The sequence below is a fragment of the Phycodurus eques genome, chromosome 18, assembly GCF_024500275.1.
Source record: "Phycodurus eques isolate BA_2022a chromosome 18, UOR_Pequ_1.1, whole genome shotgun sequence".
Classification (NCBI taxonomy): Eukaryota; Metazoa; Chordata; class Actinopteri; order Syngnathiformes; family Syngnathidae; genus Phycodurus; species Phycodurus eques.
The window spans coordinates 10,824,608-10,841,742 of NC_084542.1; the positions used below are offsets into that span (position 1 = coordinate 10,824,608).

The 17,135-nt window shown below is 39.8% G+C and overlaps 1 protein-coding gene across 1 annotated transcript; it reads left to right on the plus strand.

The window, feature by feature from the left end:
- Nucleotides 1-2,108: 2,108 nt before the first annotated feature.
- Nucleotides 2,109-9,537, plus strand: slc35f6 (solute carrier family 35 member F6). Its single transcript, XM_061704990.1, has 6 exons — nt 2,109-2,290; nt 4,281-4,353; nt 4,510-4,681; nt 6,012-6,227; nt 7,032-7,142; nt 8,071-9,537. The coding sequence occupies exons 1-6, from the start codon at nt 2,214-2,216 to the stop codon at nt 8,556-8,558; spliced, it is 1,137 nt and encodes a 378-aa protein (XP_061560974.1). The 5' UTR covers nt 2,109-2,213; the 3' UTR covers nt 8,559-9,537.
- Nucleotides 9,538-17,135: the final 7,598 nt, after the last annotated feature.

A 17,135-nucleotide genomic window follows, 5' to 3' on the forward strand; every position in this document is an offset into this window, starting at 1 on the left:
AGACACTTTTTAAGGCGACATGTTTTTGATGGCCTCCCGTGACCACGCAAAGTCGGGTTCTGGCTATTAGCGCCGTCGGAGTCCGAGTTGCATAACCAAATGACAGCCCTCGGCGGCTCGCGCGCCGTCACGACAACCGCCCCGGCGTGCTGCTGATACAGCAGATAACCATCGTAGAGCAGGAGCGGAGAGAAAGGACAGCGGGCCACGGGTCAGGCGGCACCGCGTCACCGTGGGAATTCGTCATCTCCTAAAACACACAGAGGTTTACTCTGGGTTACAGAGCATTTTGTTAACTTCCGGTGAGATTGAATATCTTCCCATGAAACAGATAATGATTCAAATACAGTATGTGATATGATTCTTTCTATGGCCGACACACACAACATTACAACAAACCAATCAATATATATGTGCATGCTTGACTGTATGTATTATTCGGTATTGTTATTGTTGGTGGTGGTGCTTTCATTTTTCAAAATGTGAGGTGGCCTCCTCTTGGGGGCCACCAGAAGAATTCGGGGGAGCTTAATAGAAATTTTATGTATCAAAAGTACTAGTGGTATCAGTACTTGGTATCGGTGAGTACTCAAGAGGGAATACTCATACTGTTATCAGTCTGGGGAAAAAAAGTGGTACGGAACTTCCTTAGTTACGGACGTTTCCGAGGAGTGGAGAGCCGATGGCCCCTAAATACACTACCATTCAAAAGTTTGGGATCGCCCAGATAATTTCAAGTTTTCCATGAAAACACACCTTTGTATACAGTACATACAGTACACTGCACAAGTTTAGTGGTCACTTAGAAACGTTTTTTTTTTTTTTTTTTTTTTTCAAGAAAAGCAGTGTTTTATTTGCTAAATTAACACTGTCTAGACTGTATTTTTTATTGTTATCTGCATTGGGGGAAAAAACAGCAATGCTTTTCCTTAAAAAAAAGGACATTTGTTTGGTACAGTGGTAGTATCAATATAAGAAATACTGTAAATCTTTGCAAATACTAACAACTAGGGTTATCATTTTCCATTGTGACATATAACATGTTAAGCATGTATTCAGCACATGATTTGATTTCTGGAGTATGTTTCCATCTGGAGAGAATAGCTGAGAACAGTACAGGTTATATATCACATTCGTGAGCAGGTAATGCTGAATTTGCGATTTAAATAACAGCAGAAAGTCACCCGTGACGTGTGTAAAGTATGCACAAATGAGCTTTGCATGAGAAGCGTTCGTGCATAACTGTGGTCAGGTCCACTTAAGCCACAGTACAGGAAGGTGAGCAGCCGTGGCACGAAGCCGTCAGGTGACATTTCAGAAGCCTGGCCATGATGGTTTGTTCATCCACGTCAGCAGTTGATGCTAGAGTGGAAGTAAAGGGGTTCTGCTTCTGTGAGCAGGGAACAGAATGTTGTTATTACAATTCTCTTAAGTGTCCTAATTGAGGGGTGAAACCAGAAGGGAGGAAATTCAGCTGGAAATCTGTAGCACTCACTGGTTTGCACTCATACTGAGCCGTGGTACTTTAAAGGGCAGGTATTAAAAAATACATTTTACTATATTGGGAAAAACTCACACTCACTACACTCTAGGGCACAACTCAGGTTCACAATGTTCACAATGTGTTCAGTTTATTTTTACTTCCCCTTGCTAACATATTTCTCTTTTTTACACAATATATAGGTCACATTAATGGTGGATTATTTTTTAATGATATTGGTCTCATTTTCATATCACAAAAACGTAGCATTTTAACAAGGGTGCGTAGACTTTTTTTAAATTTTTTTTTATAGCTTTTACATTTTTTTTACAGCTGGTCTTTGTCTCCCCCTGGTGTTTTCCCACATGACACTCTTGATAGATTCAAGTTTCTCTGTAAAAATGTTTATGACGGTTAACCTCGGTTAGATTCCGTTAACAAGGTTGGGGATGTTAAGGGGTAAAGTGCACTCCAAATCTTTGTAGAATTGTGTCATTTATTTCATTTAAAACACACAAACACATTTTTGCTTGTCCAACTCGATTAATCAATGTAATTTATTGAACTCTAAAATTCTGATTGACATTGAAGGCAGCATGTTGTTGCGGCTGTAGTCAGCTGACCGTGAGTCGTCATGTGGCGTTCAGAGTCTGCTGGGATCCCACGGAGATTTTGAGACTACTCGGTGGTCTCTCTTGTCCCTGCTTCATTTGTCCCGTTCACACTCCCCGGGATGGCGTGGACCAAATACCAACTGTTCCTCGCGGGACTTATGCTGATAACCGGCTCTATAAACACGTTGTCGGCGAAGTAAGTACACCGCCGTAGGTGGCCATTGTGCTGTGATGCTAGGCTAATGCCGTTAGAACCGCGTAAGGGAGAGTATTTAGTTAATTGCACAAAATGTGCTAATAAACCATTAAACACATTGCCCTATTGTATGACAAACAAGAAGTAGTTTTAAATGATCTCTTTTTGTTATTGTTTTTTCGCTCATCGTATTTACATGTAATTACTAATTAATTGGAGCTGGGAAGCAGTCGATAACTTCATGGGTGATTGATGTGTTGTTGTTGTTGTATGTAAGTAAGATAAGACTACTGCCACGAGGGAAACACGATTCAGACCAACTTTATCAGACGACCAAAGCTCCAGTGACTCAGTAACATTATAATGAAAAACATGGGGTGTTGGAAACACACCCTGATGCATGCCGCAGCCTGTTATGTGTTAGATCACAATAAGTACATAATACAACTGCAAGACTGGCAAGCCCTAAAATATATTGAGAAGAAGTTCTATTTTTGATCAAATACTGCAAAATTCTGTGCTCACGGGAAACATTTAACTTTTAAAATGGACAGATAGTTCAGATAAAAATCAAAAGCTAAAATGTGAATGTAAAATGTTAAAAAAAAGTATATATCATTCAGTTTTAGTTATCACTCAGCTGGGAGAGCTTGGGTTGACAGTGCAGAGTCTAAGCTTGCATATGCATAGCAAATCAGATAACATTTGACAGATTGTTGTTACCTATTTTTAAAACAAATATTTTGTAATATTGCCCTGTGATTGGCTGGCAACCAGTCCAGGCTGTATCCCGCCTCACCAAGTCACAAGTCAGCTGGGAGGGTCAGCTGAGCAGCATACACCCTCTCAAATGAGTGTCGTTTAAAGTTCAAACCACCCAGCCAGTGCGGACTTTACAAGCGGGTCACATGGCAGGCAGGCTAACGAATAAGGCTACTAACAGCTAAAGTTTCACTGCAGTCACCTGATGAGGCGGACGCACCATGCAGCGTTCGTTGCACCCCATTTGGACTACGTTTACTGAAGCATGTTAAACACAAGGAATCAGGTGACAAAGTCTATTTTGTGATATATGTCGTGATGGGCAAAGCTTGAACAAAGTGCTTCGTCAAGACTTTTAGAAACCACATTCCCTTGTCTTGCACACTGAAACAGACAACACATCAGTTGCGCTTCCTCTTGTGGTCTGACTATAAAACCTTGTGGATTAGTGCATTATTTCATTAAGAACAAAAACACATCTGCACATTTTTTTAATACTCAATCGCTATAATAAAGCGTTACTAGCTACTGTATGTATGTTCACAATAAATGATTCTTTAGGTATACTGTAACACGTAGGAATCCTTTCACCTCAAGACCCAAATCATCAATTGGTTTCATCTGCATAGCAGCAAAAATGCATCATGTATTGTTATAACATGAACATTAAATAAACCAATAAACTAAAAATCACATAAAAATCTGAAAGAACATCTCAATTATTCACCATTTTGAAGTCTGATTCCACATACTTTTAAACTTTTTTTCCCGATGCATTCAAATGTGTCCAGCCTGTTAACAATACTGTTCTCTGTGGTGTGTCAAATTTGCAAGACAGTTTTTGGTTCCTTTGGGGGAACTTAAATTGACGTGTGGTAAAGGAAGTAAAAAACGTTATTTCACTTTTATATATTGTCAAAGTGTTGCATAACTAGAGACTGATCCGTATTCTGAACGGAACACCTAAAGGTAATCAGGTCTGATGCAGACGAACAGTGTCATACTTTTATGGCCATAACATCATTTTTCAATAAAATAGTATGTAAGTATGTAATAATACTTTCATTAAAAGTATTCGGAAAAGTGTCAATTTTTCACACTAAAGGTACTTATGATTATCTGAAAATATAAATGTGTACGTAACTCCTTTTCTCATGAAGCTGTTTGCATTGTTAACTGTGTGAAATATTAAAAAAACTGACTGCGATAAGGTCTACTTTTGTAACAGATGGGCAGACATGTTCAGCGCCCAGGGTTGCCATGGTGACCCCGAACATGCATTCTCTCACCCGTTTGTCCAGGTAACTGCTTTCGTTTTAATTTCAAAGTGAAACGTGACAGAAGATGAAATACATTCTGAATTTGAGCTATTTAAAAAAGAAAAGGAAAAAAAAGACAGCGTCATCTCTTTTCTGTTTCTGATGCGCTTCCTGTTCTTCTGTGCGTCTCTCACCCAGGCAGTGGGGATGTTTCTGGGAGAGTTCAGCTGTCTGGGCGTCTTCTACATCCTACTTTGCCATGACCGACGCAGGCCTGTGCCCAACATGAACCCGGGCCAGAGTTTCAACCCTCTTCTCTTCTTCCCCCCCGCCATGTGTGACATGTTGGCCACCTCAACCATGTATGTTGGTAAGTCATTGCAGCCTTTTATACTGCCTCTTTTAATTTGCTTATGGCAATGTTCAGTTCAAGTTTTTGTTTTTTTGTTTGTGTTTCATAGTTAACATTTTAACAAAGGAGAACTGTCAAAACCAATGGTCTTATACTATTTTGTCTACACCTGTTAAACAGCACAATAGGCTCACCAGGCAGAAATACAGAAACACGAACAAGGCAACTCTACAATGGATATAAAAAGTCTACACACCCCTGTTCAAATCCCAGGTTTTTATGATTTAACAAAAATGACACCAAGATAAATCATTTAAACTTTTTCAACAACTCAAGTGATTTTTTTTTTCCTTTTCGAGAGGGGAAGTAAAAATAAACTGAAATAAAGTGGTTGCATAAGTTTGCATACTCTCTTATAACTGGGTGTGACTGTGTTCGGTTAACCAGTCACGTTCAAACTCATGTTAAATCTGAATCCACACACACCTGCCACCATTTAACGTGCCAAAAATAGAACAAAATATGCACAGACAGAAACATTATTTGCTTCACTGACTGAAATTATTGAATGAAAAAGCTGCTTTCTTGAAAAAGTATCAGCTTTTTAATTGCTACGTTTTATGGTACTTACAGTATGACCGTAGTTGGTGTGTGTGTGCGTGCGCGTGTATGTGTATGTGTATGTGTGTGTGTGTGTGTGTGAGAAAGAGACTGCAGCATATACCCCAAAGGATGCACATTTGACAGTTATGACCATAAAACAGGGCTAACGTTTGCAAATGCAGAGCCAAAATAAAAATAATAAACATCTACAACAGGGGTGTCAAAGTTATTTTTGTCACGGGCCACATCGTAGTTATGACTTCCCTCGGAGGGCCGTTATGACTATGAACCCGTATGAAGGAATTATCACCTCATATCATTAGATATACACAACAAATTGATGAACAACTAGTTGTGAAATCAGAAGCTTCTCAAAACATGTTGCGGGATTGGAAAAAAAAATGCTTGCAATATCTCAACATCATTTCATTGGAACACTTTTAGCAGTTTTGATTTGCTTTCGCGGGCCACATAAAATGAGATGGCGGGCCGGTTCTGGCCCCCGGGCCATCAGTTTGAGACCATGATCTACAACTTAACGCACCATGTTTTTTCAAGTTAGAAGTGGCCTGAAATTTCGGATGAGAAAGATGTTGTGTTTTTTCGTAATCTGGAATGTACATCTAAAATGACTGAGGTAAAAGGTATTGTGCCTCGGCGCTGTAGCGTCCATTTTCTTTCTGCCATTCTTCACGGAAATAAGTCCCAAATTAATGTCCCATGAATTTCTTGTCTGGGTGTGTAGCTCTCAACATGACCAGCGCCTCCAGTTTCCAGATGCTGCGGGGAGCCGTCATCATCTTCACGGGTCTACTTTCTGTGGCGTTTCTCGGGCGCCGGCTGTTGACCAGCCAGTGGATCGGAATCCTCATCACCATCCTGGGCCTGGTGATAGTGGGCCTCGCAGACTTTGTCAGCGGACACCATGATGATTCCCACAAACTCAGTGACGTCATCACCGGTGAGGAGTTATTGTTCATTCCAATCCATTACTTTAAAAATGTGCTAACTGTGGTGATTGTATGTTCAAACTAGCGGTGGGCATGATACATTGTTACACTGTTTAGCAGCAGTGTAAATCTGGTTTTCGTCACAGGGCACATCAAAGTTATGGTAACCCTCAGGTGGCAGTGTCACGGCGAAGCCACATACTGTAAATGTATACTCTCTAGCAGTGTAACAGTATACCAAAAATACCAGTTTGGTATTTACCATGGGTTGAAGTGAACAGTTTGGTTCATATTGGGTACAATAAAAGGAAAAAAATGCAAAAAAAAAAAAAAAAACCCTCTATTTTTTGGTGTAGAAAGAAAAAGATTTAATGACATTTTAAATGAAACATCAACACCTTAAATGTTTTCTTTTTAAGAAAGTGCAACATTAATAGATTGTCTTCTTTTTAGGAAATGAACAATGCCGACCAGTGCAACAGTTAACAGTTTTGACAGCGTGAAATATGCTGTGGAAAGCATTAATAGTGTATTTTTTTGTATTGCTTTAGCTTTATCTGAAAAACCCACAAGTTGTTTAAATGTTGCTTCAAGTAGCATTTCTGCTGCGCTAGTTTTTTTTTACATATGGCTAGCCATTTCATCTGCAAATCTGAAAATTTTAGATCACTGGTGGTGAGTAAAAATGCCATGTTCCCTCAACCTGGCAAAGTTTGAATTTGTAACAATTAAAATGCAGATATAATAAGTAATTGATGGTTAATTTGTTCGAAATTCCCCAATTTGAACCACAACTCCTCTGTTGAGTCGTTCAGGTGACCTTCTGATCATCATGGCTCAGGTCATCGTCGCGGTGCAGATGGTCCTAGAAGAAAAGTTTGTCTACAAACATGACGTCCATCCTCTGCGGGCCGTTGGAACTGAAGGTAGAGCAATATCGACTCTGAGAGTGTGTTTTACTCAATAGCTTCAATAGTAGATAACCCAAAAAAAGGAAAGTCAATACTGCAGAATGCAAAGGGCAAAGCATCACATACATGTCATCAACAACAATCTGTGTTAAGAAACATCAGCACGACACAAATTTACACCTAAAATTCTAACAATCGTGTATTCATATTGTACAATTGCTAAAACATCAAAGGACAAACAACATTGACCAAGCTCAGGCACAATAAGATGACACTTTTGGTGTCTTTTAGGCTCATTGTTTTGGTTTTAAAGGTGCTCTGTAAACACAGAAAAGGGTACTAAATTCACTACAACAGTAAGATCACACGAGAGTGTGAAAAAATGGACGCAAAAGACACAAAACAGAATAAACAAATCACTGTCTGTTGACATTGCAATGCTGTCATTCCGCCTGTGATTTTTTATTATTATTATTGCAGCACTGTGCTGTAAAGAATATGACATCACCAACTACTCGTCGACTGGACTTTGATCATATTAATGTTGACTTTTTAAAAATAATAATTTAAGTTGCGCATTTTATGCTTGCAATTTTTTGTTTTGTTTTCAAGTACATTTACAATGTGTTTAAAAAGTGTGTGTGACAGTCATATGCTTTTAATATTGGTACTATGCAGTTGTGGGACAGAAAACCTCGTTGCCGGATGGCAGACGCTGTCAAATGCTGATGGCCTCATGGCTATACGAATTATACCTGAAACAAAATAGAAAAAAGTGTGTAGTGTCTTTCAGGACACCCTATAAAATGGTATCTGTATCTTGAATTTCTGATCGCAGGTAAGGGTGGAACATGCCTCCCGTAAGGAATGGGGGTCTACTGTAGCCTGTTTTAGATGATATAGAAAATGGACGGATGGATTATACACTATTTTCTGTGTCCAGGTTTCTTTGGCTTCTTCGTTCTGTCACTGCTGCTCATCCCCATGTATTTCATCCACGTGGGCGAATTCAGCGACAACCCTCGTCAGGTTCTGGAAGACGCACTGGACGCCTTCTGTCAAATCGGATTTCGCCCTCTCATCGTGTTGGCCCTGCTGGGCAACACGGTCAGCATCGCCTTCTTCAACTTCGCCGGCATCAGCGTCACTAAGGAGATCAGCGCGACGACCCGCATGGTGCTGGACAGCCTGCGTACGCTGGTCATCTGGGCGGTGAGCCTGGCGCTGGGTTGGGAGCAGTTCCACGGTCTGCAGGTGCTGGGCTTTTTGGTTCTCCTGGTGGGAACAGCACTCTACAATGGACTGCACCGCCCTGTGCTGGCCAGAATACCGTGCTGCGCCGGACTGGCGGCCGCGGAGGAGGAGAGCAGTCCAGTAGAAAGGGAGAGACTCCTGGGAGATGGCAGGGTGCAAACGCCTGACGAAAGCTAAATAAATCAACAGTACACTTTGCACAAACGCAACATCCTCAACTCAAAACACTGTACCTTTTTATACATTTTTTATCAAGAGGTGGACTTTTAGCATAGTAGTCTGTCTTATTTTCTTGTATGTCTTATAAAGAACATGGAAACCATTTCATAGATCATTAGGATGTTTTATGGATTATACTTTTGAGTCACTGCCTGGCTGTTTCCTAATCTTTTTATATGGTTTTTATAGTAATTATATTTTTAAGTAAATGTTATTTTCTAGAATATTTTTTAGGAATCTGACTGGGCAGGGAGACGGTGCCAAAGTGTTGCCAGCCCCTTCCCCACAAAAAAAGAGAGATTACCACCTTAAGGCACTACAGCATGTTGTATTTCATCACCACGGCGTCAGTTGTGCTAAATATTGAATTGTTATTATTGAAACACGCATCTGAGCCTGGTGACCGCTTAATGTGTGTTTTTTCAAGTTAACTTGTGTCACCTGATGACTGACCTCCTACATCAAGTTGTATAAATCCTGCATCCACTTCACTTCAATTTGCTGTAAATTTAAAAAAAAAAAAAAAAAAAAAAGGGATTGAAATTCAAAGGGAACTGCCATTAAATCACACTATTTGAATCATACCCTGGTGAAGAATTTGATGTACTTCAAAATCATAACGGACTTCACAAGGAAAAATAAGTGGCCAATTACTGCACTCCTGACAGCAGCAGCTGACACCTGCCTGGCCTGAGTCCGCACAACATCCTCCCCAGGGACCCTTGTAATGCTTTAACGGTGGCCAAAGGTTAAACCAAAGAATCCCTCGGGATTTGTACACATGACCCTGAACAGGATGAAGGAAAATGTGTTAATTGGCCGCATGGACACAATGATTTATGTGCAATATATGATATACAAACTATATATACCGCAGACAAATTTCTTGCGGTTTATTTGGGATATACTTGGCAAAATAAAGATGATTCTGATTCTATGTAGTTATTTATATATAATAAATCAAAAAGCATGTTAATTTCACTTGTAAAAAAAAAAAATATTTGTCTGTATTGGTCAAAATGTCAACAATTACAAGTGACTGTGGAAGAAAAAGTTTGAACTAGTTTGTCATTTTGCTTCTGTCCATGTTAAAATCGTAATTAACAATGTCACAGTGGATTGCCGCTAGATGGCAATGTAACGTTAACAACATCAAGGCACTCTGCTTCCTCCTGAACCTTCTTAAATTGGTTGTGGGTGAAAACATGCTGTCCACATTTATCCAGGTCATAAAACAGAATGACCCCACAGCTTGAGGGAAGTCTGAAATGTACAATAATTCAAAGTTATTACACGTGGAACCAGTGCATGTCGTTTTATGTCCAATGTCATCACCAGTTCTAAATTAGGTGGAGCGAGTATAATCATAAGTAAATGCTATAACGTAGAATCAGTATAGTATCAGTATGTGAAGCAAATTGATGAGGGGATTTAGTTTATGGCCTGTTGGAACATAGTGTGCTGGATTAAAATACATACAAAAGTAAACAAACTGAAGCTGCTGTAGGGACTTTGTGTAAACAGATTTCCAGTAGCTGTTTTGGGGACAAATTGTCCCTGTGAGACCTGTCTTCCCCTGAGACAGAGCCTCAGCACAAAATAAGTCTGTGAACGGCTAAAAAAGATGATAGATAACATGATGGATGTGAGGAGAAATCTTGCAGATATTTGTTGTTTCTCCAACGAGGATATTTCTTTCTTAAATAACAGTACATTTTGCAGGCTATTCAATCTTAATTGTTTAAGAACATTTCAAAACCGAAAGTTCCCAAAACGCTTGTATAAAGGAAAAATATTGTGCTTTTTTTTCTCCCCATAATTTCGAACAGTTCCCACATGTTTTTATAAGATATTCGTGATAAGCTTTTGGTCAAAATACCCAAAGGATCAAAAATGGACACTTTACACACCACATTCATCGTCTTGCTAAAATTATTTCTAGCAAGTGAGCGACTGTATGCCCCGCCTCACGTACTGATGGGCCAATAGCAAGTCCAGCTTTCGCTACCAAGACAGACAGGGCGGGGCCTGAGCACTGCTATTAGTGTAGCTTCTACTAGCAAAGAGCATAGCGTATGAGGAAAAAAGTTAACGCTGACAACTTCACGACAATCAAGCATTTGTTGCTTGCGCTGGTACAAAAATCTAACCAAAATTAAATATCTTAAATCAAGGCTAAAGTGTTTGTTCTTGCACTGCCAAGATTTTTTTTCTTACCAGGCATGGTTTGTGTAAGAGCATTTCACCTGCTTCAAGCAATGTTTTCTCCCCCAAAAAAATCTCAGTAAGGGATAACCTGTTACGGAAATTTTATTACTGGTTATGAGTAATTTAGCTTTAAATAAAATAAATAAATAAATGATTCTAAAGGTGTAAGTAGTATAAGTACACTAGTTTTAAAACATCGGTGGGGTTTTTGAGAGGCTTCAGTAAAGATAAAAAGTCTACACACCCCTGTTAAAATTCCAGGATTATGTGATATTAAAAAAATGAGACCAAGATAAATCATTGCAAAGCTTTTTCCACCATTAATGTGACCTGTAACCTGTAAGTAAATTCTAAATTTTCAAGTTTTTGTTTGTTTGTTTGTTTGTGTGTTAGTTTTTGAGAGGAAAGCAAAAATAAACATCTGAAATAATGTGGTTATTTCACACCCTCTTAGAACCAGGACTTCAGCCCTCGTTCCAGCTGAAGAAAAACTGCCCCAAAATATGTTTCGGCCACCACCATGCTTCACTGTAGTCATGGTGATGAGCAGTGTTATGTTTGCGCCAAACCGTTTGGTATTTTGGCCAAAATGTTTATTCTTGGAGTCACTGATGGTGTAGTGGTACACTCGCCTGACTTTGGTGCGGGCAGCGTGGGTTCAGTTCCCACTCAGTGATGGGGTGAATGTGAGTGCGAATGGTTGTCCATGTCTATATGTGCCCTTCGACTGACTGGCGACCAGTTCAGGGTGTAGTCCGCCTTTCGCCCGAAGTCAGCTGGAATAGGCTCCAGCGTCCCGCGACCCTAACCAGGATAAGTGGTGTTGAAAATGGATGGATGGATGTTTATTCTTGGTTTCAATGGACCATAGCAAAATCTCCCAAACGTTTAGGAAAATGAATTATAGTCCAATGAAACCAAGGTTGAACTTTATGACTTCCGATCAATTGAGTGAATCTCTCTCTGAATACGCTGACCGCATGTTTGAATGCCACAGTTGTATTGAGGAGAAGAACACTGCCCGGAAAAGTTTATGGCTTTAGCGCTACATCCCATATATGTTGTACTGCTTTAGATAGTTGAGACTGTGTCAACTGCATGAAGTAGTGCACTCCATTTTACATATGTTGTTTCAGTTTCGGCAGCACGGTGGATGAATGAAGTTTGGGGTTTAAATCTCGGCTCTGGCCTCACTGTTTGGAGTGTGCATGTTCTCCAGTATGGGTGCACATTCTAAAAACATGTTTCTTAGGTTCATTGAAAACTGCAAATTGTCCGTAGGTGAGAATGGTTGTTTGTCCATAAGTGCCCTGTGATTGGTTGGGATAGGCTCCAGCTCCTCTGCGATCCTTGTGAGGATAAGTACTACAGAGAATTGATGGATGGTTATGTCAGTTCCGCGCAAGCAGCTGAATTATTAACGATCAATCTACTTTATTGGATCTAAGGTTGCCATGGCAATGACAGAGAGGATGTTCTCCTCATTACAAGCCAAAGTCCATCAGTTTAGGCATTGTAAGATAGAGGCTTCTGTTATTCCTGCCATAGAAGAAACAGTAGGCCTAATGGTTTGTTATTATAACTTATTCCATTAGTCTCCGCACTTATTTAGCTCACGGATTTGTGTGATTTAGCCTTGTGTACATTTCCACACAGGAGCACTACAGTGCCCCAAACCGCCGCCCTCTAAGGCGACGTTCAATCCGTTTCGGTGTAAACAGATGGCTTCGCTCAAACGGACCACGTCGCTATCCTGTTTAAAAGCATCCATTACATGAGCCCCTCCGCTTGTTTACGGCACACGGCAGGTCAGCGTGAGTGTGATTAGTCTGCACCACTCCAATGTCCAGCTAATCACCACTTGATGTCTTTTACTGAGCACAGTGAAGAGTCAAAAGCCCCCAACATGAAGTCATTCATTAACGAGATGTGCTTAAAATCACCTTGCAGCAAATATTTTTTAACTCTCAAAGATCTATCGCGTTCATTTACTTGTCAACATTACTGCTTACAAATTGTGACACGCATGGGATGACCTGGCAAGTCATTTGCTTTACATCCATTGAAATACAGTCACAAAATTTATATTAAATATTTGCCACACCAAATACTGCAGGGTGTATATAGTTTCAGTTACAACCTGTTCTGATCATTTTTTATGTGAGATTATACAAAGTACAATAAACGAGCGTGTACTGTGTAGAAACCATACGTTTTGCACTACGTTAAAAAATATATTGCTTAATATGTCAATGTAACCATTAAAGAGGAATAAAATCATATATGGAATCTACAGTATGTTCACAGCATGTCATTCAAGTGAGTTGCTCTGAATGGTGATGACTTCGAACGTAATATTGGATTTTTTTGGTATGATTTCCTATGATAAATTTGCATAAGTACACGTTATGTAGTTTAACAGTAAAATATCGACTCATTTTCTACTTTAAACATGCTCATCATCCTACAGGTTAAACAAACTTCATGCCCGCTCTAAGGAGAACAGTGATCTTCAGTTTGACAATTTATACCAGTAAAAAAGTAAAAGGTCCTCTGTAATGATAATTAGACGCAAAAGTACGTGTCACATTCATTCTGTTGCTACGCAAGTGCATTCTACTCATTTTGACTTTTACAGTATGGAATTGCTGCTTTTATGGGAACGGCATCCCTTGCGGGATAATTGAAGCTAAAATGAAATCATGGAGCAGAGCTCTTTGTAGTTTCCTGTAAGTTTTATTGCCAAACGCAATGCGGTCTGTCACGATCCACATAATGACGCATGTTAGTCCAGCCGTGACATTTAACCTTGTAAAAAGGCCATATGAAGATCATTTGAGTTCATGTCGACCTGAGAGAGTTTGACATGTTTCGTGTGCCCTCAGGGTCACTGTCAAAAAAAAAAAAAAAAAAATGGCACCGCCTTGTTTTTGAATGGACTTTAGAACCCTTCAGTTCTTTCTTCTCTGCCTGTGTGGAGCTGATTGGCAGTGTGCCATACAGAAGGCCCTGCACAATGGCCCTGCTCCCATTAAATCTGTGAAAGTTCCTTCCTAAGGCAAACATTGCCAGAAATAGTAATCTTGGCTCGAGCAGGAACCGTACAGAAGGGAGCAATAATTCTCGGTGTAATAATGGAACTCATTTGATTCTGTCCAGCCTCTGATCCTGCAAGAGCTGCGGTGCGGAGCGGCTCATTCAGTTTTTCCTCTGCCCGATATGAGACTTCCTGAAAAACGCACAACGAGCAATCAGGCCACAACAATGGGCTTCTGCATGTGACCGTCAGGTGTAGTGAGGACAGCGCCCACGGTGTGTACCCACGATGTTGATGTTGATGTTTTGACACTTCTTCTACTTCTACTGTGCTAGATCGGATTACAGCGAACCCCCAAGGATACGTTCCAGACCTACCCGCGTTAGGTGAAAATATAGAGACCATATTTTTAAAAAAGTATGGACATTCACCCCACCCATGCGCTTCAAACACATTTAAACTTATGAAAATACACTTAATCTTCTTACAACACACTTTTTAAAATATTCCTGAGTGCCTGCTCTCACTCTTTGAGGAAATAAAAAGAAGACTGTCTCGCCTGTTCTCCAAATAAGAGGCAAAGCGTGCTTCCTTCAAGCTAGTTATTGGTCACTCACAGCAAACACCAAAATGTTTAACCAAACAATATACAGTGGTGCCTTGAGATACGAGTTTATTCATTCCGTAACCACACTCGTAGCTCAAATCAGTCCTATCTTAAATCATTATTTCCCCATTGACATGAATAGAAATGCCATTAATCCGTTCCAGACTCCCGAAAAAAACATTTTCTAATGTGTTTTAAGGAGAAAAAAACACTCTACTGTATTGCATTTTAGAAAAACATACAGCAATGACATAATTAAATAGAACTGCAAAGAATTAAACAGTTTTTGGTCCACTTTGTATCAATTGAATGGCCATTGTGCTGCTGCCTGCCTTGGCCACCTGTCGGCGTCATAAGAGGGACAGATGGATATAATAAACATGGATGTCTGCACAATATAGATGTCTCAGATTGCCACAGCTCCTTACAGAGGATAAATAATATATTATTGTAATTACTGTGGCGGTACGGTGGACGACTGGTTACAGCGTCAGCCTCACAGTTCTGAGGACCCGGGTTCAATCCCCGGTCCCGCCTGTGTGGAGTTTGTATCTTCTCCCCGTGCCTGCGTGGGTTTCCTCCCACATCCCAAAAACATGCATGCATTGGAGACTCTAAATTGCCCGTAGGCATGACTGTGAGTGCGAATGGTTGTTTGTTCCTATTTGCCCTGCGATTGGCTGGCAACCAGTTCAGGGTGTACCCGGCCTCCTGCCCGATGATAGCTGGGATAGGCTCCAGCACGCCCGCGACCCTAGTGAGGAGAAGCGGCTCAGAAAATGGATGGATGGATGGATGTAATTACTGTTATATTGAATGTCTAAATGTGCTGCTGCGCCATTAAAGTTAAAATAGTAGTTGTTTAAAAGGTTATATATGTGTTTCCCATTCTGTGTTAGCATTATCATTAAGCTAGTGGAGTAAATGCTAATTTATTTTGTTGTATTAAATACAAATGTAATTATCCTTGTTTCATGTTTAGTTTGGGAGTAAACAAAAAAATCTTTTGAAAAATTTTTGGGTGGAGTAATTGTTCACTATTTGCCAAAGTGCTGCTTATTGTTAAGTGAGGTGAGTTCACTGTCACCACACAGTGCTCATATCTCAAGTTTGGGCTCACAAGTCAAAGCAAAAAAAACAGCTAAATGACAGAATATATCTTGGAAAACTCGTAAGTCGGATCACGTATCTCAAGGCGGCACTGTAATAATAAAAGTCTGTTAGCTTACTGCCAACATAATGCGAAATTCCATAGATGAGCTAACAGTATTAGCGTACACGTTACAGTAATTACTATGTAACTATAGTAGAGCTCATGCCTGGTATTTTGTGGCACAATGTGGTACTAAATTGAAGGTGTGCAACTCAAAATTCAGACTTAACTGGATACTGTAAAAACAAACGTTCATTTCAAAATCTGCAATATATCAGGGGGCATGATGGCGGGGAATACTGGACCGTCTGGATGCACACTTATGTCGTGGTCAGTCGCTCATCTACAGGGCCAGCACAAGATGCTTTCATTGATTTCCAGACAAAAGCAGTAAAAATGTCACCTGTTGTGTAACGCTGATTGTTCAAGACAGTCTCAAGTACACTTATTAAAGCAGGCAGGAGGGTTTGACTCTGGCAGTAACCTGAGCTCATCTAACAGCTCCACAGAGGGAAGCCTTAGGAAAGAGGGAAATCATTTAAAGGTGAACTATCCAGCTGGATTCCAGCATGAAAAGCAATTTTTCTTCGTATGGACTAAAAAACGAGTTATTGTCTCTCTACTTTTATGAACGTCTTTTTGTGATCATTCATACATATGCACTAAAATGTTATGTTTATGTAAAAATGTACTCGCAATGACATATAGAGGATTTAAAAAAAAAAAAAAAAAAAAAAACAAGTGCATGAGAAGTGGAACCCCGATGGTTAAAAAAAATACTTTACAAAAGCCCCATGACCGATTTTCCAGATGTTGAAAGGGAAATAATCATGATGCGAAATGGCAAAGTTAAGCCATTTTATTATTCTGTTAATTTGTCATTGTGCAGAAAACTGAGTAAAATCACGACGAAAAAAAAGTGACCTTAAAAAAAATCCAACTGAACAATTTAAGTTCTTTACAAGTCAATCATCTGTAGCTATACATTGGAACCTCTAAAATAAAATGCCGTGAAAGTTCAACCCACTCTAAATGAAACAAATACTGTAGACACATAAGTAAAAAAAATAAATAATAATAATAATAATAAAAAAACGGAAACGTGCCATGATCACAATCAACCCAGAAATGTAATTTACAGCGCCATTAGAAAGTGCCTGGTTGCTCAAAAATGACATTTGAACATTATCCCCATTTCAATACAATTTCTTATAAATCATTATGTAACCTCCTTTTTTCTAATTTGGAAAACTGTGATGATAGATAACGTTTTGTCTACATAATTAGTAGACATATCATTTGGCTTCCCAATCGGGAAATTTAACATAACATCAACAGAATAATGAAAGCATAAAGACTTATAATGAGGCTGGTTGGTGCAGGGACACTTAAGATTTCCTTCTTCTCCTCCTTCTTCCTCTCTGCTTCCCACTGCAAAGCTCATCAGCACCTGAAATAACTACATCCTCTTCCCTGGATTGTTTTGACTGCGCGATGGAGGGCAAACGTTACATGTCGTTTCTAAAATTA